This window comes from Phacochoerus africanus, chromosome 1 (assembly GCF_016906955.1).
Source record: "Phacochoerus africanus isolate WHEZ1 chromosome 1, ROS_Pafr_v1, whole genome shotgun sequence".
Classification (NCBI taxonomy): Eukaryota; Metazoa; Chordata; class Mammalia; order Artiodactyla; family Suidae; genus Phacochoerus; species Phacochoerus africanus.
Window position 1 is genome coordinate 98,765,304 of NC_062544.1, and position 22,698 is coordinate 98,788,001.

Here is a 22,698-nt window from a genome sequence, read left to right on the forward strand (position 1 = left end):
CATGGGATCCAAAGGATTGGAAGCTCCTAGATGTGACTGGAGGGGTAGCAAGACAACATGGCAGAGGTGGGTGGGACCTTCATTCTTGTGAGTGCACCCCACCTAAGCCTTTACTCCCTGAGGGGCAGCCCTTCACACCAAGAAGGCATCACACCATGTAGACATCTTCATGTACTTGGCTGCAGGTCTGGTCAATGGAGCCTCTTATACTCCAAGGCAGCACCTAGCTCTTCCGCAGCCAAGCTTCTCATTCAAGCTTTTTTTTTTTCCTTCATCTTTTTGTTTTTTTAGGGCTGCACCCATGGCATATTGAGGTTTCCAGTCTAAGAGTCTAATTTGAGCTGAAGCCACCAGCCTATGCCACAGCCACGGCAACACCAGATCCAAGCCACGTCTGCGATCTACACCACAGCTCACAGCAACGCTGGATCCTCAACCCACTGAGTGAGGCCAGGGATCAAACCCCCAACCTCATGGTTCCCAGTCGGATTCATTTCCACTGGGCCATGACGGGAAATCCTCTTGCTCAAGCTTTTAAGTGATCATGATAAAGTGATTAACACAGAGTGGCCATCACCAGTGACTACTTCACATCTAGGCTGGGATTTTGGCCAACAGTGTTCAGAGAAAACCAGCAAAATCTCAACTCTAGTGGACTCAGGAGATGACAGTTGTTCTCAAACTCTGACCCGCATCAGAATCATACAGGAGGTGGAGGGCCAACTTGTTGAAACACAGATTGTTGAGCCTCACCTCTGGAGGTTCTTTTTTTTCCCCCATATATAGCTGTGTGTATGTGTGTGTACATAAATACACGCATATATATATATTAGTTGATTTACAGTTTTGTGTCAGTTTCCTCTGTGTTGCATCATGACCCAATCATACATATATATACATTCTTTTTCTCATACTCTCTTCTATCATGTTCTATCCCAAGAGATTGGATATAGTTCCCTATGCTGTAGGACCTCATTGCTTATCCATTCAAAATGTAATAGTTTGCACCTACTAATGCCGAACTCCCAGTCCATCCCACTCCCTCCCCCTCCCCCTTGGCAACCACAGGTCTGTTCTCTGTGAGTCTGTTTCTGTTTTGTAGATAGGTTCATTTGTGCCATATTTTAGATTCCACATATAAGTGATATCATATGGTATTTGTCTTTCTCATTCTGGCTTCCTTCACTCAGTATGAGACTCTCTAGTTGCATCCATATTGCTGCAAATGGCATTATTTTGTCTTTTTTTGTGGCTGAGTAGTATTCCATTGTATATGTGTACCATATCTTAATGCATTCATCTGTCAATGAACACTTAGCTTATTTCCAAGTCTTGGCTATTGTGAATAGTGCTGCAATAAACACAGGGTGCATGTATCTTTTTGAATTATAGTTTAGTCCAGATAGATGCCCAGGAGTGGGATTGCTAGATTATATGGTAGTTCTGTATTTAGTTTTCTGAGGAGGTTCTGATTCAGCAGGTCTGGTGTGGATGACAACGAGGGGGAGGAATATATGCTAAGAATTTGTATTTCTTGAGGTTCCCCTCGTGGCTCAGCGGTAACAAACCGACTAATATCCATGAGGACGCAGGTTCAATCCCTGGCCTAGCTCAGTGGGTTAAGGATCCAGCGTTGCCGTGAGCTGTGGTGTAGATTGCAGATGTGGCTTGGATCCTGCGTTGGCCGGCAGCTGCAGCTCCAATTTGACCCCTAGCTTGGGAACCTCCATATGCCATGGGTGTGGCCCTAAAAAGACAAAAAGAAAAAAGGAAAAAATCACCAGTTTGCTGGAGAATTAGATGAAGTCTCCCATAAAGAGGAGAAATTGTCCAGTGCTGGGTTTTTCTGCTTCCCTGAAGCCTTCACTTCAACAAAGACCCCCTATGATCTCCATGGTGGGTTCCAAAGCCTTGGAAAGGTCCAGAAGTGACGTAAGTTTACATGGAAAGTAATGTGCTATTCCAAAATCCATGCTTGTGGCATCTGAAACAGTCACAGACCTCCTGCTCTGCTCATTGTCACTGCAGCCCCGAGGTGCAATTATCTTTGTTTTACAGAGAAGGAAACTGAACTACCAGGCACTGTGACTGCTGTCTAAAGAGAACACAGATACTGGGAGCATTTTTTTTTTTTTTTGATCATAGAAATTTTCTTTCTTTCTTTCTTTTTTTTTTTTTTTTAGGGCCACACCCATGGCATATGGAGGTTCCCAGGCTAGGAGTCAAATTGGAGCTGCAGCTGCCAGCCTACACCACAGCTCACGGCAACACTGGATCCTTAACCCACTGAGCGAGGCCAGGGATGGAACCTGAAACCTCATGGTTCCTAGTCGGATTCATTTCTGCTGTGCCAAGATGGGAACTTCTTTCAAATGTACACAAAAGTGGAGAAAATAGTGTAGTGAAACCCCAACTGCCTCAACTTTGGCAATGACTGGTGCTCAAACTTGAGTTTTTATCAGAATCACCTGGGGAACTTATCAAAGCAGAGATTGCATGAGTATCTCCACTTTCTAGAATCATCAAGACAGTCTCCTGATGACAGCACAGCCCTGGCATCCAGTGATCTCTTAGAGATAGATTTTTGCATTATCTCCAAGTTTTTTGAGAAATAACAAGATTGGCCACAGGGACACTCTGCTCAAAGAGAACACCGATAACATCTCACTTCAGTAGTCCTGCTTGCACCTGTCTTCAATTTAAAAGTAACCCAGGGAGTTCCTGCTGTGGCTCAGCGGATTAAGAACCAGACCTAGTGTCCATGAGGATGCCAGTTTGATCCCTGGTCTCGCCCAGTGGGTTAAGGATCCAGTGTTGCCATGAGCTGTGGTGTAGGCCAGCAGCAACAGCTCCAATTAAACCTCTAGCCTGGGAACTTGATATGCCACGGGTGCAGCCCTAAAAAGACAAAAAATAAAATGAAAGTAACCCCAAAGGAGGGCAACATGGCTTGGATAACTGGCCGCTCCTATTAGAGGTAAACCTATGCTCTCCATGTGACTCAGCAAACCCACTCATAGGTATTTACCCAAAGAATTGAGAGCTTGTTTATGTCCACCAAAAAATCTCAGCAGAATATTCACCACAGTTTTATTGGGCACACAGAATTCATCTCAATGTGTTGTACTGAGTGAAAGAAGCCAGACACAAATGAGAATATTGCTGTATTATTTCAAGTATATCAAGTCTGAGAAGAGAGGATACGAATCTGTAGTGACACAAAGGGGAAAGCACAAGTATTGGCATGTTCTATTGGTTGCTGGGGCGGGGGGGTTACACAGGTGTACGTACACATACAGAACAATTAACGGAGGTGAACACGGAGGGTTTGGGCATTTCAGTGTATGCGAGTTACACTTCAATCAAGCGCTCTTAGCACACATTCGCAGCCGCGCCCACACCAAATCCCAGGAGGCCCAAACCCAGCTGTGCCCGGGCCTCGCCCACCTCGGAAAGGCCACGGCCCAGGGCGTTGGTTTCCCTCCTCCCTCCAGCCCGACTTCCGCGCCTCCCCGAGGGCTAGGGGGTGCAGCCACCTTTCCGGAGATCGCGAACCGGGCCCTCCCCGGCCAGGTCCCGCCAAGGCTGGGTGAGCGTCCCCGCGCGGGCCCGGGGCGCGAGCGCCTCTCCCGGACGCTAGGGTCCCGCCCCGCTGCCCCGCCCCGCGGCCCCACTCCGCCCCTTCGCAGCTGGCCTTCGGCCCCGGCCGGAGGAGGCGGCGGGCAGGCAGGGGCTGCGAGATGTCGCACGGAGCTGGGCTCGTTCGCACCACGTGCAGCAGCGGCAGCTCCTCGGGACCCGGTGCTGGCGCGGGGCAGCCGGCCGCGGGCTCGTCGGAAGGGCTGCTGGACCCCTTCTACCCCCGCACCCACGCGGCGCTGCTGAAAGTGGCGCAGATGGTGAGAGAGGCTCGGGAGCGGGCCGGGGGTCACACGGGGAGACCTGGAGGGCAGAGTCCGGGGAGGGATCGCGCCCGCCGCCGAAGCATCCCGCCCCCCCGGGCGGAGAGCGTACCGCCCAAGTCAAGTCGGAGGGGGCTTCCTCGGGCGAGTTGAGCGTGCAGCTCCCGCGCTGGAACTCCGCCCCACTTGGTCTGCTCCAGCAGCCCCCGCTCCGGGGTCCCAAGTGTTTCCAGCAGTTCTGAGGGGCCTGCCCGCTCGTGACCGAAGCCACCGCCAAAGTTCCTGTGCGTCTTCCTTCCTTTTCTCGGGCCGCGCAGCTTCGGACCCCAGCCGGGAGGGGAGAGTGCCCGGGCGGCGGCACTCAGGCCGCGGAACCCGACCTCTTCTCGGCCGCGGCCGCCTCTTTTCTGGAGCCGCGCGCCGCGGGGCTTCCTGCTCTGGGGCGCAGCTTCGCCCGAGTGCGGAGTCCGAAGGCCTGGCTTCCCCGAGCGGGGCGGGGAGAGAAAGCATCCATGCGGCAGCCGTTAAGCTTCAAAGGGGGTCTCGCGGCCGTTGGACGGCAGCGGTCACTGGGGAACGTCGATTTTGTGGAGTCGGGGTCGCCAGACTGGGGGTCATTTTGGAGACGGGCAGGACGAAAGCCCAGGCGCCGAGTGCGACCAGAGCTGCAGGAACCTCCACCAGGGCAGACCTTCCCGGCCTGAGCCCTTGTTCCGCACTGTTTTCTCCCTTCCCGTTTTTTTTCTTCCTTAAAATGTTTAAATCTTAAGGGAAACACCTTTCCCGTTTGTTGGATATGTTTTGAAACTGAGCTGGGCTGTTTTGTGACTCCACTCATTGTAATGTTTGCAGCCAGAATGGTGGACGGGGAAGTGGTAATTTTGAAAGGGGGTGTGAAGGAAGGGATGTGGGTTAGTCACCCGGTCACAGAGCCAGAGCCAGGGCCAGGGCAGCTGCATCTGCCCCAGGGATGGACGCGGGATGAGGTCTGTCGAAGTATCCATAGCGCTGTTGCTCTGGATGCTGAGTGTGTACAGAGGTCTCTGGTTTTCTGCTTGGCCAGATCTGAAAGGAAGGGGGATTGAGTTCCCTTTTCTCGAAGAGCATTGAAGTGGACCAAAAATTAGAAAGTAGGGGCATTTTAGCTATTAACAAAAAAAATTATGTTGAGCTGTGTTGGTTTTGAGCAAGGCTTTTTTTTTTTTCTTTCTTTTTTTTTTTTTGATTTAGGCTAAGTGGTCTGATCAGTCAAATTGAGGGGGCTAGCCTACCTCCGCATCCTTAAAAAAATGGGCGGGGGTGGGTCAGGCCCCAGCTGAGCTGTATGGTGAATTTGGTGGACAAAGATTGTAATCAGAGCCTCCATCTTGGTCCATGAGTTTAATGGACAAAGATTGTGAAGACAAACCTCCATTTCAATTTAAGCTCCTAAGCTAGCCTCTTAACTGTGATTCGTGTGCCAAGTTGCAGGTGATGATCTGGTTGTTTCAAAGAGAACAAAGACTTGGAGAATAGCTCCTCTGTGTGCCCAGAGGATTCTGACACCTTCTTCCTGCACAGGGGACCCCCCTATGACTGCAGGCTGGTTTGAGCAGACCCCTTGGGAGTGAAGTTGCCTTTGCAGGATGGTCGTATTACAACAGCGAGACCATTTAAGACTGTTCACTTGGGCCCCTTCTCTAGCTCCTCCCCATTCTCTTTTCTGGGAGTCTTCCCAAGCACCCTATTGGAATGTCCATCTGGAACCTCACAAGAGCCTGACCTAAAGAGCCAGGTCTCCTGGCATCACTTGGGTCCCTGAGGGACCTGAGGTGGAAGGGTGCCTCAGTTATTCAGGGGTCCAGGGACCCTTGCTCCTGTTCCACCAGCACTCCTGGTCAGTGTGTTCATGAGTGTGTTTGTGAGTGCCATATTCATCTCTGTTTCTGTTGACAAAGCCCTTGCCTTCAGGAAGCCTATGGTTCTGCTGAGGAGGCAGAGAAGTCCCCAAACTGCCTGGTCAGGGAGATGAAAGCCTGGTGATTGCCCACATAAGGGAGGAAGGATGGAAGGAAGACGAAGGTGACATTTGAGCTGAATCTTGCGAGTTGAGTGTAGATATGTCTGTTTGGGAGTGCCCCACTGGCCTCTCAGTGTCTTTAATCAATATGCCTAAGTCAAGAGGTAGGTGATGCTGGGTGGGGCGGGGAGGAAGGAAAGAGGGTGGAAAGGAAGGAGAGAGAGAACAACATGGGCCAGTACTGGGCAATTCAATATAATCTTCCCATCCTGACATTTAGAAGGAGGCTTCATCTCACTTACTGAACATCTACTCTGGTCTTACCTCTGTGCAAGTGAGGTGTGTGGAAATACAGCCCTTAACAAGATGGATCCTTTCACCAGAGACTATATATAACATTTATAGAACCATGATATGGAAGGAGAATCAAAATTAGTTTCTTTTTTTTTCAAGGTTTTTTTTTTTCTTTTTTTTTCTTGGCTGTGGCATGTAGTGGCTTTATGTGGGATATCAGTTCCCAGACCAAGGATTGAATTCAAGCCTTGGCAGTGAAATCACTGAATCCTAACTGCTAGACCACCAGGGAACCCCCCCCCCCCCAATGTAGTTTCCATAAGCAATAAAGGTTGAAATCTAAAAGTCTTTCAGAAGGTTCATTTGTTTACTCAGTAAATATTGAGTACCTACTGTTTTCTAGGCAAGTATGGAAACAGTAAACAAGACAGATTAGTCTCTGTCTTCTTGATACTCTAATAGGGAAAATAAACATTAATAAAATGATTATAAGTATAAAAAGCTATGAAAGGTCCTCAGTACACAGAAAATTAACTAGGGTTGGAGTTCCTCTTGTGGCTCAGCAGGTTAAGAACCCAACTAGGATCCATGAGAATGGGGGTTCAATCCCTGGCTTTGCTCAGTGGGTTAGAAATCCAGCATTGCTGCAAGCTGTAGCGTAGGTTGTACCTTTGGCTCCATTCTGGCATAGGCCGGCAGCTGCAGCTCTGATTTGACCCTTAGCCTGGGAACTTCCATATGCTGCAGGTGCCATTGTAAAAAAAAAAAAAAATTAACTGGGGGCCTGCACTGTCCAGAAGGTAAGGATGGGCATTTCTGAGGAAGGGATATTTAAAGGATGAGAGAACAGCTCTTACCAGAAGAGCGAGCACAGACGATGGCTCAGAGACTGGAGGAAGGAATATTGGTAATGATTGGAGGGGAGGGAGCGGGGCCAGGAGTAGTGTGAGTGAGTTAGGAGAAATATGCCCTGACTGTACCCTCCAAGGCTTGCTTAATCATGGTTGAGGGTATGGTCCTTTTTCTAGGACTATCCCAGAAGCATCCTGTAGTGTCAACCCACCATTGAAGTGGTGGTTCTCAGCCTGGGGCTGTACAGCCCCCTAGGGGTCATTTTGGAAACTTTGTGAAAACTTCTTTTGATTATCACAGGGATTCGTTTGGATCAAACTTGGTTACCATTTTATTCATTTCTGCATAGTAATGAGTGCATTGCAAATACTTAACTATCCTATAGAGATATGTTGTCTGAAACAGGATTGAAGGAGCCTGTCCAAGCTGAGTGGATCCTAAGTGGTTGTGAGTCTGGGGAAAGTGCCTGAGTTCTCCGGTGGGAGGGTGCGGCCCGAAGGCCTTGGAGCCAAGGGCAAGTTAGCACTTCACTCGGATATTCACAGCCCAGACCCCACAGGGAATTAGACCGTGGGAGATACAACCGTGGATGGACCTGTGAGTGGAGAATGAACCAGCAAAGCTCAGAATGGCCCACCCCAGTGTGTTCTCTTCCAGACCATTGTAGAGAAGGGAGCCCCAGTTTGGTTCCCAAATGCAGTCCGCATACCCATGTCCTATTTCCTTGAAGCTGGAGAGTTAAGGGCAGCCAAGAACCTCACTGTTAAGAGTCTCTGACCCCAGAGTTCCCGTCATGGCTCAGCAGTTAGCGAACCTGACTAGCATACATGAGATTGTGGGTTCGATCCCTGGCTTTGCTCAGTGGGTTAAGTATCCAGCATTGCCATGAGCTGTGGTTTAGGTTGCAGATGCGGCTTGGATCCCTTGTTGCTGTGGCTGTGGTGTAGGCCAGTGGCTACAGCTCCAGTTTGACCCCTAGCCTGGGAACCTCCATATGCCGCAGGTATGGCCCTGAAAAGACAAAAAAAAAAAAAAAAAAGACCAAAAAAAGAAAAAAGAGTCTCTGACCCCAACCTAATCCTGATCCAAGAATAAGAATCTGCTGTCCATCACTGGTCAAGTGGGGAGTTGCCTGGTGGCTCAGTGGGTTAAGGCTATGGCATTGTCACTGCTACAGCACAGGTTCAATGCCTGGCCCCAGAACTTCTGCATGCCGAGGGTGAGGCCAAAAAGAAAACAAAAGTTATGGATGTTATTCCTGATGACAGAGGTAATAGTTCACTGTAGAAACTTCAGGAGACACAAAGAAGACAACAGACTCTCCCACTCCCTCTTCCCCAGTTTTTTTTTTTTTTTTTTTTTGTTGTTGTTGTTTTGGCTATGCCCACAACATGAGGAAGTTCTCTAGCCAGGGATGGAACCCACACTACAGCCTCCACCCAAGCCACAGCAGTGACAACACCAGATCCTTAACCCCATGCGGCACAAAGGAACTCCCCCAAGATTACTATTTAGAGTAAGATTTTATACTGTTTCATAATGGACACATATAATTTTCGGTTATTGCTTTTGTTTTGTTTTTACCAAAGTAGGATGATACTATACAGTTTGTAAAATGCATATTTTGCTTAATATGCGATGAATGATTTCTTGTGTGGCTGACTGTTCCTGTGTAATTGGTTTTTGTAGCCAGTCACAGATGTACCATGGTCTTTGTGAGCAGCCCCCTCCCCCTTTTTGTGTCTCAAGAAGCTTCCGCTTCTGCCCTTTCACGAACAAGGCTGTGCTGAACGCCCGTGCAGAGAAGTTTTGGTGTACAAAGCTATAAATACTTCCCCAGGATAAATGGCTGTGACCTTTCCCTGAGAGAGCAATGGAGTGCCTCTTGCCCTTCTGAGCATGGTGGCATTAAACAATCTTCTAGACTTTTTAACCTCTGGAAATTAACGGATGCCCCTGTATCACCCAGAAACAATGTGATAGTAATGATATTTTAAGCCATAATAGTATTTTTTTGTGTCTGCTGGTTTGGAAAAGAAACAGTGACATTGGTGGGATGGAAGATTATTTTTATTTATTTATTATTTTTACTTATTTTTAAATTTTATTTTATTTTATTTTTGGCCCTGCCCATGGCATGTGGAAGTTCCAGGGCCAAGGACCAGACCTGCGCCACAGCAGTGATAGTGCTGGATCCTTAGCTGACCGAGCCACAAGGGAACTCCATTTTCGTGCTGTTTTGAATGCATTTGCAGTTAAGTGATGGCAACAGCCTGTGCAGATAATGGAAGGATGATAGGACTACACAGTTGTCGGGTCTTATTTATTCAGGCTGCAGAGTGTGTGGATTTCCTAACTACTAGCAAGAATCCCTCTCCAGAACACCCCAAATGACCGCCTTCAACCCAGATCCAGAGCCACTGGCCAGAGAAGCTTGTACTGATAAAAACAGGAGCTGAGGGATCCACAAGGCAGGGGGACCAGGGTGCAGCTGAGAGGGGGTATGGGTTGGTGCCCCATGAGTCTGAACAGAGTCCACAGGGTTTCTGGCATGACAGTGAGTCCTGGAGGCCCTCCAGCCAATCCCTGGGCCTCCGTGTATAGGTCAATGCATTTATTTCAGTTCTGTATCAGGGATGGCATCTTCTCTCCTCCCTTCCTCCTGCTCTCAGCGATGGAGCTTCCTGCTCTGGCCCCTGGCCGTCCATCTGTTTCCTCCCCCTGCCACCCGCCCGCTGTGCTGGCCCCGGCGTGCTGCCCAGCGTCCTCCCTCTGACCCGCCGCCTGCCACATGCTCTCCTTCTTTGTCACTCATTTGGCTCAGCAGTTCCCTTGCCTGCTGCATTCCTCTCTGGGGTCCTTAGCAACTCCTGGCATCGGTGGCCTGGCTCAGGGCCCAGCACTGGCTGCTGGTCCTCTAGCCCCGGGTCTTCGGGAGGGAGGAGGGCTCACAGGGAGCATGGGCTCTCTCTCCAGCCAGCCCATCTCGCTCCGTTCCCTGGCAGAAATCAGAACCAAGAAGCTTCTCAGCCCCCTTGCAGAGAATTTCTTTCACCTGATTTGTCTTAATCAGCAGAGGCAGTGACAAGGCTGTTCCTTTTACTTTAGATGGATAGAGGGATAGATGGATGGGTAAAGGGAAATATGGTTTCCACATATTACCCACAAAAAGAACTGCTGTGAAACTTAGAGTGTAACAGATAACGTCCTCATTTTTAGAGATGGAAAAAGTGAAATTCCTTCAGAAGGGAATGGGAAAAGGGAGAAATGGAAAAATTAATTAGGTGCTTTCAGGTGCTTATTTTTCAGAATAAGTTGGACCTTCTGAAAAGTGGAGAGTTACTAAATATAGCATGACCTCCATATCTTTTTACTTTTCTCTTAGGTTTTTTTTTATTATTATTCCTCTAAGGAGGAAGCAACAATGCTAAAATTGTTTATAAACAAGTATTTTTTTAAACTTTTCCTCTCAAATGTTGAAAGTGATACTTAACTAATATTATTATTATTGTCTATCATGTATTGAGTTCCCATTAGGTGACAGCAACTGGGCTAGGTGTTACACGTGTGTGACCTCATTTAATCCTCATGATAGGTAGGTAGGTCTTATCATTAGCTACATTTTACAGGTGAGGAAATGTAGAGAAATTAGATGACTTGTCCCAAAGTCACAAAGTTATAAGTAGTGAAACTGGCTTTTTGGCCAGGCCATTTGAGTCCAGATCTTGAGCTCATGAAAGGGCAGTTTGGAGTCTTTTTTTTTTTTTCCCCCCATTATCAATATGTCATGAGTATTTTCTCATGTCATTTGATTTTTTTCTTCAGGTCCACACCTGTGGCATATGGAAGTTCCCAGACTAGGGGTTGAATCAGTGTAGATGCCAGCCTACACCACAGTCACAGCGACACCAGATCCGAGCCGAATCTGTGACCTATACCACAGCTCACAGCGATGCTGGATTCTTAACCTACTGAGCAAGGCCAGGGATCGAACCTGTGTCCTCGTGGATGCTAGCAGGTTCATTTCCGCTGAGCCATGACAGGAACTCCTTAAACCTCATTCGAAAATGATGCTGTGGAGTTCCCGTCTTGGCTCAGGAAATGAACCTGACTAGTATGGATGAGTACGTAGGTTCGATCCCTGGCGTTGCTTAGTAGGTTAAGGATCCGGCATTGCTGTGTGCTTTGGTGTAGGTCAAAGACAAGGCTAGGATCTGGCATTGCTGTGGCTGTGGTGTAAGCAGCATCTGCAGCTCCAATTCAGTCCCTAGCTTGGGAACCTCCATATGCCACAGGAGCAGCCCTAAAAAGACAAAAAGAAAGAAAGAAAAGAAAAGAAAATGATGCTGTGATAATGACATATGAGTTTATTATTTGGTTGGTCCACAATTTATACATTTGGCTCCTCACTAGTGGGTAGGTAGCTAATCTAAAAGGAGGCGCTCTGAGATGTCACAGCAGGTGCAAATGGCAATTTCACTCTTTGCCAGAGACGAAAACCCTTTGCAGAGTGGGGAAAACCCCTCCTGGGTGTGTAGGCCAGACAGCATGTGTAGTATTTTAGAAAGCGTTTCACATGTTACTGACTGGGCTGCTGGAAGGCTTGAGACCATTAGTATCATTCTTCTGTTTAAGTGCTAAGTTCCTCCAGAGAGGAGAACTATGGTTTGAGTGTCTGGTCTCTTATATCAGGCCATTTTACATGCAGTTTCCTTAGAGTAACCCTTAATGACTCTGTTCGTTATTTATTTCCCCCTTCTTTTGGTTGAATGAAGACTGAGAGATCTTGTAACTTGCCCAAGGTCCAAACATTCCATTAAATTCTGGAGTTGGCCTTCAAACCCAGTTGTGGCCAAGGCCTGACCCTCCCACCCCCATGGTGTGCTGTCTCTCTGTGTATGACAAACTGGTTCCCAGGCTAGCCCACTGTGGCAGGCACACCCTAGGAACTGCCTAGGGGGACCCCCAGTGAGTCACAACCTTATGTAATTCCATCCTCTTGAGTGTGGGTGGGACGTGTGACTTGTTCTAACCAATAGAATGTAGCCAAGGTGATGGGATGTCATTCCTGTGGTTATGTTGTGTGTCAAGGTGAAGGGATGCTGCAGATGTCATTAACGTTCCAAATCAGTTGATTCTGGGTTGGTCAAAAGGACATCATCTCCAGATAGACCTGACCAAATCAGGTGACAGCACTTAAAAGAGGTACTGGCTTCTTCCCAAGAGGAGAGAGTCTCTTGCTGGCCCTGGAGAAGTAAACTCCTGCCTTGCTGAGAGAAGGCCTGGCATAGGGCTACGTGGCAGATACCTATGAATCATGTCTAGAAGCTGAGAGCAGCCCTCAGCTAAAAGCCAGCCAGAAAATAAAGACCTTGGTCCTACAGCTGCAACAAATGAGCTTGATCCAGGCCTCAGATTAAAGCCCCAGCTTGGCCAACATCTAGATTGTAGCCATGTGAGGCCGTGAGCAGGGATGTTTACTGGGGTTCCAGACCAGTGGGAACTGGGAGATGATAAATTAGTGTTGGTTTAAGCTACTGACTTGGGGTAATTTGTTATGTAGGTATCTAATACACCCACAGAAGCCTCTGCCTCCTGCATCAGATCTGGGGCTCTCATGGTTGCTTTTTAGCAAGAAAAGCTTGGGCAATACCAGTGCAGGAGGCAGGAAAAACCGTGTCTTTTTTTTTTTTTTTTTTTTTGGCTATGCCCACAGTATACAGAAGTTCCTGGGCCAGGGATCAAACCAATGCCACAGCAGCGACCTGAGCTGCTGCAGTGACAGCACCCAACCCACTGTGTCACAAGAGAACTCCTACAGTGCCATTTTTATTTTATTTTATTTCTGCTTTTTAGGGCCACACACACAGCATATAGAAGTTCCCAGGCTAGGGATCGAATTGGACCTACAGCTGCCAGCCTACACCACAGCCACAGCAATGCAAGATCTGAGCAGCATCTGTGACCTACACCACAGTTCGTGGCAACGCTGGATCCTTAACCCACTGAGTGAGGCCAGGGATCGAACCCACATCCTCATGGATACTAGTCAGATTCGTTTCCACTGCTTCACAACGGGAACTCCATTTTTATAAAAATTACACAATTTTTATCTGGGCTGTGGTCATAGGTCATCGAATTCCTCTGGAGTAAATCTGTTGGTTGAGTTCTTGCTCTGGGCATCATGCTGAATGCTTTGTATGTGAGAACTCACTCATCATTACATCTCCAAGAGGTGTCAGTATTTCCATTTTACAGATGGGGAAACTGTGTGGGAGTTTAAATACCTTCTGTGCAGCCGCCACTCGGCTTGTAAAACTGCCTCTAAGGCCCAGCAGTCTGGCTGCCCTCTGAGTCCCTCCCCAGAGCTATTTGAAAAAAATAAAAATCCATATGTAAACAATAACTGTGTTTGTACAGTTGTTAAACTGGTATTTACTTTTTTTGAATAGATAACATTCACATGATCAAGATTTTAAAAGTAGGAGTTCCTTTCGTGGCTCAGTGGTTAACGAACCCAACTAGGATCCATGAGGATGCGGGTTCAATCCCTGGCCTCACTCAGTGGGTTAAGGATCCAGCACTGCCGTGGGCTGTGGTGTAGGTCACAGACATGGCTTGGATCCCATGTTGCTGTGTCTCTGGTATAGGCCAGCAGCTGCAGCTCCAATTTGACCCCTAGCCTGGGAACTTCCATATGCTACTGTCTAAAAAGACAAAAAAAAAAGTCCTCCCAGTTCACCCTTTTCCCTTCCTGGAGGCCACCAGTAGTATCAGTTTCTTGTATATCCTTCAAGAGTAGTTTTATGTTTCTCTTTGTGTTTGTCTGCTTTCCATCTTAATCATTCCGTATGCATTCAGAGTGTTCTCATTCTCATTTTCCTTAACAGCTGCATATGTCCCAAAGAATGGATTTACCATGATTTATATGACCTGTCCCTGTTTACAGACATTTAGATTATTTCACATCTTTTGTTACCTCCTAATGCTGTTGTGGGCAGCTTTGTGTATATCATAGTTTTGTGTGTGTAAAAGATTATCAGAAAGAGAAATTCCTGAAAGTAGAATGGCTAGGCCAGATGTTGGCTGTTCTTAGAAATTTTTTCATCTGGCCTATAACTCAGATTCTCAAACATCACCTGTGGTTTCCTTACAGTTTCAGGGATCTTCTGCATCCACTGTCATTGAGAGGCTCTCCTTAGTGTTCAGAGCTCAGAGTTCCACTGCTTTGGTCTCCCACTTGACTTTATTTAAGATGTTAGGGAGTACCCTGGTGGTTCAGCCGGTAAAGGGTTCGAGGTTGTCACTGTTGTGGCTGCTGTGGTGCGGGTTCAGTCCCTGGTGGGAGATCTTTTGCAGGCTGTGGACATGACCAAAAAAAAAATTTTTTTTTTAATGTCAAGAACCAGAAAAGTCTAGGGAACAAGAAGACCTGCGTGACCAGAATTTTTCTTAGAATTTCCCAACACCTGGGGTTCCCGTTGTGCCTCTGCAGATTAAGAATCCACTGTAGTCTCCCTGAGGATGGGGGTTTGATCCCTGGCCCCTCTCCGTGGGTTGAGGAGCGGGAGTAGCAGCAGGCTACATATAGGTCACAGATGTGGCTCAGATCCGGTGTTTCCGTGGCTATGGGATAGGCCTCAGCTGCTACTCTGTTTAGACCCCTAGCCTGGGAATTTGCATATGCCACAGGAGTGGCCCTAAAAAGCAAAAAAAATTCCCAACATCCATCACAGGAAGTGTTGAAGTCAGCTTCCCGAAAAGCAGAGCTGGAGCTGGGGAGTCTCATGCGATGGTTTCTAGAGTGAGGGCAGCAGGCAAGGGCAGGAGGAAGACTAGACCAGACCCAGCGTTTGAGAAGGATCCTTCCGCCTAATCGTGTGGGTGCTCTGGCGGGTGAGGTGGACCACAGAGATGCCCCTGTTTTGGCAGTGTGCATTGATTTTTGTTCTGTGCATTGGCTACAGACCAGAGAGGGGACCCCTGAGCCGGACAGCTGTGCAAAGGACATTATTCAAAGAAGTTTGCAGGTGTGAGGAATTAGTAGCGCCTTCTGCAGTCACTGGGGTCTGGATACACTGCCTCCGTTAAAGGAGGCCGGATTGAACTAGGCGCTGAAGAGCGCCAGCCTGTGTCTCTCAGGAGCCTTTGGGATGACTTTCTCATTGATCTGACCTCTTCTCAGGCTTTCAGTGGGTTCACTTTGGGGGGAGTGGGAGGAGGCGGGCAGCAAACCGACTCTAGCCTCCTTCCACCTGTCAAACTGGTTTATCTGTCTTCTTACCCAGGCGCTCCCTGGATCTGTGGGGCCAGGCAGCTGCCTTATAGGCAGCGAAGGACTTCTGTTGTGACTTTTTGCGGTTTTGTTATTTTTTTCAACTTAAACAGTTTTGTTATTTTGTTCAACTCCTATTTGAAGCAAGGAGGGAAGAAAACAAATCAATGTTTGTTGAATGAAAAAAAATCAAATCAATAGAGAGCAAAATTATTTCTGTAACTTTTAAAAATTTATTTATTTTGGCCATGGCCTGCAGTAGCTTTCATTTTCCAGACCAGGGACTGAACCCAGGACACAGCAGTGAAAGTGATGAATACTAACCACTGGACCACTAGGGAACTCCCTCTATAACCTGTTAGGGAAGAATTATAAGCAATGTCAGCATGCTATAAATAACTTTTTTTTTCTTTTTACAAGTTGCGCCTGTGGCATATGGAGGTTCCCAGGCTAGGGATTGAATCGCAGCTGCATCTACCATCCTATGCCACAGCAACACAGGATCTCAGTTGAGTCTGTGACCTACACTGCAGCTTGCAGCAATGCCACATCCTTAACCCACTAAGCAAGGCCAGGGATCAAACCCACATCCTTATGGACACTATGTCAGGTTTTTACCACTGAGCCACAATGGGAACTTCAATAAATAACTTGACTATATCTGCTTTAACTCCTTGGAAGGATCTATTGATCAGAGATGGGGGCCTGATTGACACATACTCTAGTGAGTTTCACTTGGCAAAGGTAGGGGAGGCACCACTGACCCTTGTATTGATGACATGACATGGGTTTTACAAGGGCCCTTGAGTGTCATTATTGACAGTATGTCCTGACTACTGGCTGCCGCTTTGGGCAGAGGAAAAATGAGAGCATGTAGTTACCATGCATCCCATGAACCTGATGGGCGTCCCCTTGCTGAGTACAGTTCACGATGACAGCAGTCCTGTACAGGCATCTTCAGAGAGATCACTGATTCAGTTCCAGATCAACACAGTGAAGCAAATATCCGAATATCCCGGTAAAAATGAGACACAAATTTTTTTATTTCCTAGTGTATATAAAAGTTACATTTACACTATAGTCTATTAAGTGTGCAATAGCATTATGTCTAAAAAAAGAAAAATTTTTTTAAATACATACCTTAGTATAAAAAGACTTTCTCTTTTTTATTTTATTTTTTTGTCTATTTGCCTTTTCTAGGGCCACACTCGCAGCATATGGAGGTTCCCAGGCTAGGGGTCTAATCGGAGCTGTAGTCACCGGCCTACACCAGAGCCACAGCAACTCGGGATCTGAGCCTCGTCTGCGACCTACGCCACAGCTCACGGCAACACCAGATCCTTAACCCACTGAGCGAAGCCAGGGATCAAACCCGCAACCTCATGGTTCCTAGTTGGATTTGTTAACCACCGAGCCATGACGGAAACTCCTAAAAATACTTTCTCTTTTTTAAAGTGTAGTTGATTTACAATGTTGTGCTAATTTCTGTTGTACAGCAAAGGACTTAGTTACACATGTATATATATATGTGTGTGTGTGTGTGTGTGTATATGTGTGTGTGTGTGTGTATACATTCTTTTTTTTTTTTTCCTTCTTTTTACAGAAGTGTATGGAAGTTCCTAGGCTAGGGGTTGAATCAGAGCTGCAGCTGCCCGCCTACACCAATCCACAGCAACACCACTTCTGAGCTGCATCTGTGACCTACACTACAGCTTGCAGCAATGCTGGATCCTTAACCCACTGAGCAGGACCTAGGATCAAGCTCACATCCTCATGGAAACCGTGTCAGGTTCTTAACCCACTGAGCCACAATGGAAACTCCCTATTTCATCATTTTTTAATTGATATACATGTTGTTACTGTTTTCTCTGAGTCATCTGAGAGGAAGTTGCAGTTCCTCCAGCAGTACTTCAGTGTGTATTTCCTAAGAAGAACTTTCTCTTACAAATTGAGGTACAGTTCTCTCCATCAGGAGGTGAATAACACCAGTCTTACCGTCTAATGTAGCAGCCTTACTCACATTTCACCAAGTGACCCACTAGTGTCCTTTCTCTGGTCTAGAGCCCCATCCCAGGTCAGTGTTGCCTTCTGTAGTCATGTGTCTTTAATCTCTTCAATCTTTTTAATTTAATTTTTAATTTTATTGGAGTACAGTTGATTTACAATATTGTGTTAGTTTCAGGTGTACACAAAAATGATTCAATTATACATACATGTAAATCTATTCTTTTCCATAGAGGTTATTACAGAATATTGAGTAGATTTCCTTGTGTTATACACTAGGTCCTTGTTGATTATCTGTTTTATATATATTAGTGTGTAAATGTTAATCCCAAACTCCTGATTTATCTCTTCCCCCCACATTTACCCTTTGATAACCATAAGTTTGTTTTTTTGTTTTTTTTGGGGTTTTTTTGGTTTTTTTTTTTTTGTCTTTTTGCTATTTCTTGGGCCGCTCCCGCGGCATATGGAGGTTCTCAGGCTAGGGGTCCAATCGGAGCTGTAGTCGCCGGCCTATGCCAGAGCCACAGCAACGCGGGATCCGAGCCGCGTCTGCAACCTACACCACAGCTCACTGGCAACGCCGGATCGTTAACCCACTGAGCAAGTGCAGGGACCGAACCAGCAACCTCATGGTTCCTAGTCGGATTCGTTAACCACTGCGCCATGACGGGAACTCCAAGTTTGTTTTTTGAAGTCTGTGAGTCCGTTTCTGTTTAGTAAGTTATTCGCATTACTTTTTAAATTATATTCCACATATAAGTGATATCATATGATATTTGTCTTTCTCTGACTTACTTCACTTAGTATAATCATCTCTAGGTCCATCCATATTCCTGCACATGGCATTATTTCATTCTTTTTTATGGCTGTGTAGTATTCTATTGTATATATGTATCTTGTCTTCTTTCTCTCTCTCTCTTTTTTTTTTCTTGGCCATGCCCATGGCATGTGGAAATTCCCAGGCCAGGGACCAATCCCACGCAGCTCCCAAACTGCTGCAGTGACAACACTGGATCCTTAACCTGCTGGGCCGCAGGAGAACTCTTGGATCACATCCTTATCCATTCCTCTGTTAGTTGACATTTAGGTTGCTTTCATATCTTGGCTCTTGTGAATAGTGCTGCAGTGAATACTGAGGTATGTATATCTTTTCAAATTATAGTTTTGTCTGGATATATGCCAGGAGCAAGATTGCTGGATCATAAATGGTAGCTCTATTTTTAGTTTTTTAAGAAACCTTCATACTGTTCGCCATAGTGGTGCACCAATTTACATGAATCAGTCTTACTTATCTTTCCTGACCTTGATGTTTGTGAAGAGTCCAGGACAGCAGGCCCCATCACTGGAGTTTAAAGTCAGTTTGGAGAGACCCTCTGATTCTCAATATTTTGTAACTACAGTAGAGGCAAAGGGAAAGGAAAAAAAAAGAAAAGAAAATGTTTTTGGACCATTGTGACCTTATCTCAATTTTAATGCTTTTGTTTTCACAAATGTCCTTTTTGCAAACTTCCTATCTGAAGGTAACTGTTCTAGCTGAGCTTTAACTACCCTGTTCTGTTAAGAAAACCAAAAAAACATCTCAAAGTTCCCATGCTTGGGACAAAGGCTGAAATTGATTGAGGGGTTCTTATCTACCAAGTCCTGTTCTGTGAACGTGCATGAATTACCTCGCTTAATCCTCACAACAGCCTCACATTTAGGTGCTATTAGCTTTCATATTTTTTGCCCGGCATCTGAGTACACTGTCGGATACAGAGTTCAGCAGAGGTCTTAGCTATTCTCCAGAAGGCGTGCTCCATCTCCCAGGGTGAAGGCTTGTTTCCAGTTGACACCTATACAACCCCAGCCTTTGTATTTGAGTGGCCATGCGTCTAGTTGTCACCAGAGCAGTGAGCGTAGAAGTGCCATCATCACTTCCTGTTTGAGGCTTTAAAGAGGCAGAATTCTCTCGTCATTGTCTGCTGTATGAAGAGGACTCTAAGACCCTATTGTTCATATTTAAAAATAAGGAAACAGGGAGTTCTCTGGTGACTCAGTGGGTTGAAGATCTGGTGTTACTGCTGTGGCATGGGTTCAATCCCTGGCCCAGGAACTTTGGCATGGGGTGGGCACGACCAAAAAAAATAAATAAATAAGGAAACAGAAACCATCTTAGGGCTAGCGACAGCCTGCTTCTCCTGGTCCTGCCTCTGAAGAGCCTTCTCTAGCTCCCCCATCTAAAGTGTTTCCCCCAACTCCACCCTAACCACCCCATCACCCTGTTCCATTCTGCTTTCTTCCCAGAACTTCTTTAGCTGAAACCCCCTTGCTCATGTCATCATTACCCGCTGATGGTGAGTCTTTTCTGCCAGGACCTGAACTGTGAAAGGGCAGTGGCCATCCTGTCGAGGTCACTGCAGGGTGCCTGAAATTTAGAAAGCACTCCCAACCTTTTTTTTTTTTTTAACCACTTTAAAAAAATTAAAGAGTAGTTGGAGTTCCCATTGTGGCTCAGTGGGTTAAGAACCTGACTAATATCCATAAGGATGCAGGTTTGATCCCTGGCTTTGCTCAGTGGTTAAGGATCTGACGTTGCTGCAAGCTGTGGCATAGGTCACTGATGCTGCTCAAATCCAGTGTTGCTGCTGTGGCTATTGCGTAGGCTGGCAGCTGCAACTCCAGTTGCATCTCTAGTCCAGGAACTTCCATATGCTGCAGGCTTGTCTGTAAAAAGAAAAAAAAATTAAAAGTATAGTTGATTTACAAATGTTGTGCCAATTTCTGCTATACAGCAAAGTGACTCGGTTATACATATATATACGTTCTTTTTTTATATTCTTTTCCATCATGTTCTATCCCAGGAGACTGGATATAGTACCCTGTGCTAGTCAGTTTCTCTTTTGTGGATAGGTTCATTTGTGCCATTTTTTTAGCTTCCAAATATTAGTGATACCATATGCTTGTCTTTCTCTTTCTGACTTACTTCACTTAGTAGGATCGTCTCTAGGTTCATCCATGTTGCTACAAATGGCATTATCTCATTCTTCTTTATGGCTGAGTAATATTCCATTGTATATATGTATGACATATTCTTTATCCATTCCTCTCTTGGTGGGCATTTAGGTTGCGTCCATGTCTTGGCTGTTTGAATAAATAAATGGCCCTCCTCTTCTAAATTCCTTTTTTTTTTTTTAAGTATCTTTGCCCACTTTCCTCCACTGTGTCATCAAGAGCATGAGCAATGCATCATTCCGTAGAAGAACCCATGAAAGAACTAAAAGTGAGTGCTGGCTGCTGGGCTCATAAGCTGGCCTTTGGCTCCTCCGTCTAGGAATGATGCTAAATGTGCCTGTTTCACTTTCTTACCACCTTAGCCCCACAATCTCAGGTTCCCAGGGCTTCAAAGACTTATCTCCTGTAGTCTCTGAGATTTTCTTCTGTGTGTAGACACCCATTCCCAAGTTTGGATGCTGACATGTCGCAGGCACTAGTAATTGCTCCACAACTGCTGTCTTGTCTGGCCGGCATCCATTGCATATCTGGCCCTGGCTTGAGGGAAGTGAAAATGTGAAAAAGGGAGCATCTTTGAATCAGTGAAGTGTGGTTAGTATGAGGGTGATAAGTATGATGCAGACAGAGGATGCTGTGAGCACAGCAAATGGATCCTCCCCAGCCTAAGTTTCAGACCTTCCTGGGAAAGGAATCTCCAGGCTGAGACCTGATCTTGGGAAGGGGAGGCAGGGATAAAGGTAGGAAGAGCATTCTGGAGGAGGAAACAGCCTGTGCAAAGGCCCAGAGTTGAGAGAGAAGGTAGGATTTGAAAATATTCTTGATCCAGTTTGCAAAATGGGCTTTTTGGTCATGGTGCAATATGGAAGCAGCTGTTAGCCACAGAAATAAGTTAGTCATGGTTCTGTTAGGTTTCACCATCATCAGTTTCATGGAAACTGAGGGTGTTAATTTACCTGTTTCATCTAGATCTTCCACTGAAAACATTTTATAGGCCTAGTCTTTTATTTTTGTGGTTTTATGTTATTACACAAATATGATTGTTGCAATGTTAATATAATTAGGTCCAAAAATTATTAAAAAAACAAAATTTACAAGGGACAGGAGGAATTAAGTTGGGAATAACATATTCATGCTACTGTATAAAATAAATAACAAGAGCCTACTGTAGAGCACAGGGAAATTTACTCAGTATTCTGTAATAACCTATATGGGAAAAGAATCTAAAAAGGAATGGATAGGAGTTCCCGTTGTGGCGCAGTGGTTAACGAATCCCACTAGGAACCATGAGGTTGTGGGTTCGATCCCTGCCCTTGCTCAGTAGGTTAACGATCCGGCGTTGCCGTGAGCTGTGGTGTATGTTGCAGACGCGGCTCGGATCCCGCGTTGCTGTGGCTCTGGCGTAGGCCAGTGGCTGCAGCTCCGATTCGACCCCTAGCCTGGAAACCTCCATATGCCGCGGGAGCGGCCCAAGAAATAGCAACAACAACAAAAAAGCAATTTTGACTTATTTTGTTATTAGTACTTGTTTATGCAAGTGTACTAATTTATATCACCATTGTAATGGGCTAGTAGCACCCAGTTCATTCACGGAATTTCTCACAGTTCTTAATTGTATTAGTGTAGCACTGGCAGCTGTAACAAATAAACCCTCAAATTTCTGTGGTTTAACACTGTAGCCTTTCCCCTGCCATGTTCCCTGGTTGAGTAACACTTCTCAGCTACAGTGCTGTACCTTGGGAAGGTGGAGCACAGGTTTTCATATGGCTCTGTTAGCTCTGCTATAATTACTGTTTTTTAATTTTAAATTATTTTTTAAATGCATAATATATATAACATTTTCAAATATAATATTTATAAATATGTATTATATATAATACATATTTATGTAGTTCAGTTCAAAAAACCACAAAGTCTAAAAGGGATAAACTAAGAAAAGTTTCTCCACACCTCCGTTCAGCTTTCCCTGATGGCAACATTATTTCCATGGTTTGGATCTGCTCACAGTTCTATAACTTACTTTTTAAAGTTTTTATTATGGGAAATTTTCAACATAAACATACTGAGAGTATTATAATAATCCCACACCCATCACCCAGATAAAACAATTATCAACACATGGCCAAACTTATTTCATCTGCGTCTCCCACACAACCCCATGGATTATTACTGTTAATTTTTTGGCCACGCCCACTGCATTCACAGTTCCTGAGTCAGGAATTGAACCTGTATCACAGCAGTGACAACGCCAGATCCTTAACTTCTAGGCCACCAGGGAACTCGTACAATTTATTTCTCCAATAAAGCTGATCATTCATTCCTATGGTTCACTCCTGTGGAGATGTGTCTGACTGCATCCCTGTGCTGTCCTTAACAAGTTCTCC

At 46.0% G+C, this 22,698-nt stretch overlaps 1 protein-coding gene across 1 annotated transcript in view; it reads left to right on the forward strand.

The window, feature by feature from the left end:
• Positions 1–3,669: 3,669 nt before the first annotated feature.
• The window catches only part of CMTM7 (CKLF like MARVEL transmembrane domain containing 7), a 51,104-nt gene continuing 32,075 nt past the window's right edge, over positions 3,670–22,698 (forward strand). The window contains exon 1 of the mRNA XM_047769448.1: positions 3,670–3,899. Coding sequence (XP_047625404.1) covers positions 3,741–3,899 — 159 coding nt within the window. The 5' untranslated portion in view covers positions 3,670–3,740. The remainder of the gene's footprint in view (positions 3,900–22,698) is intronic.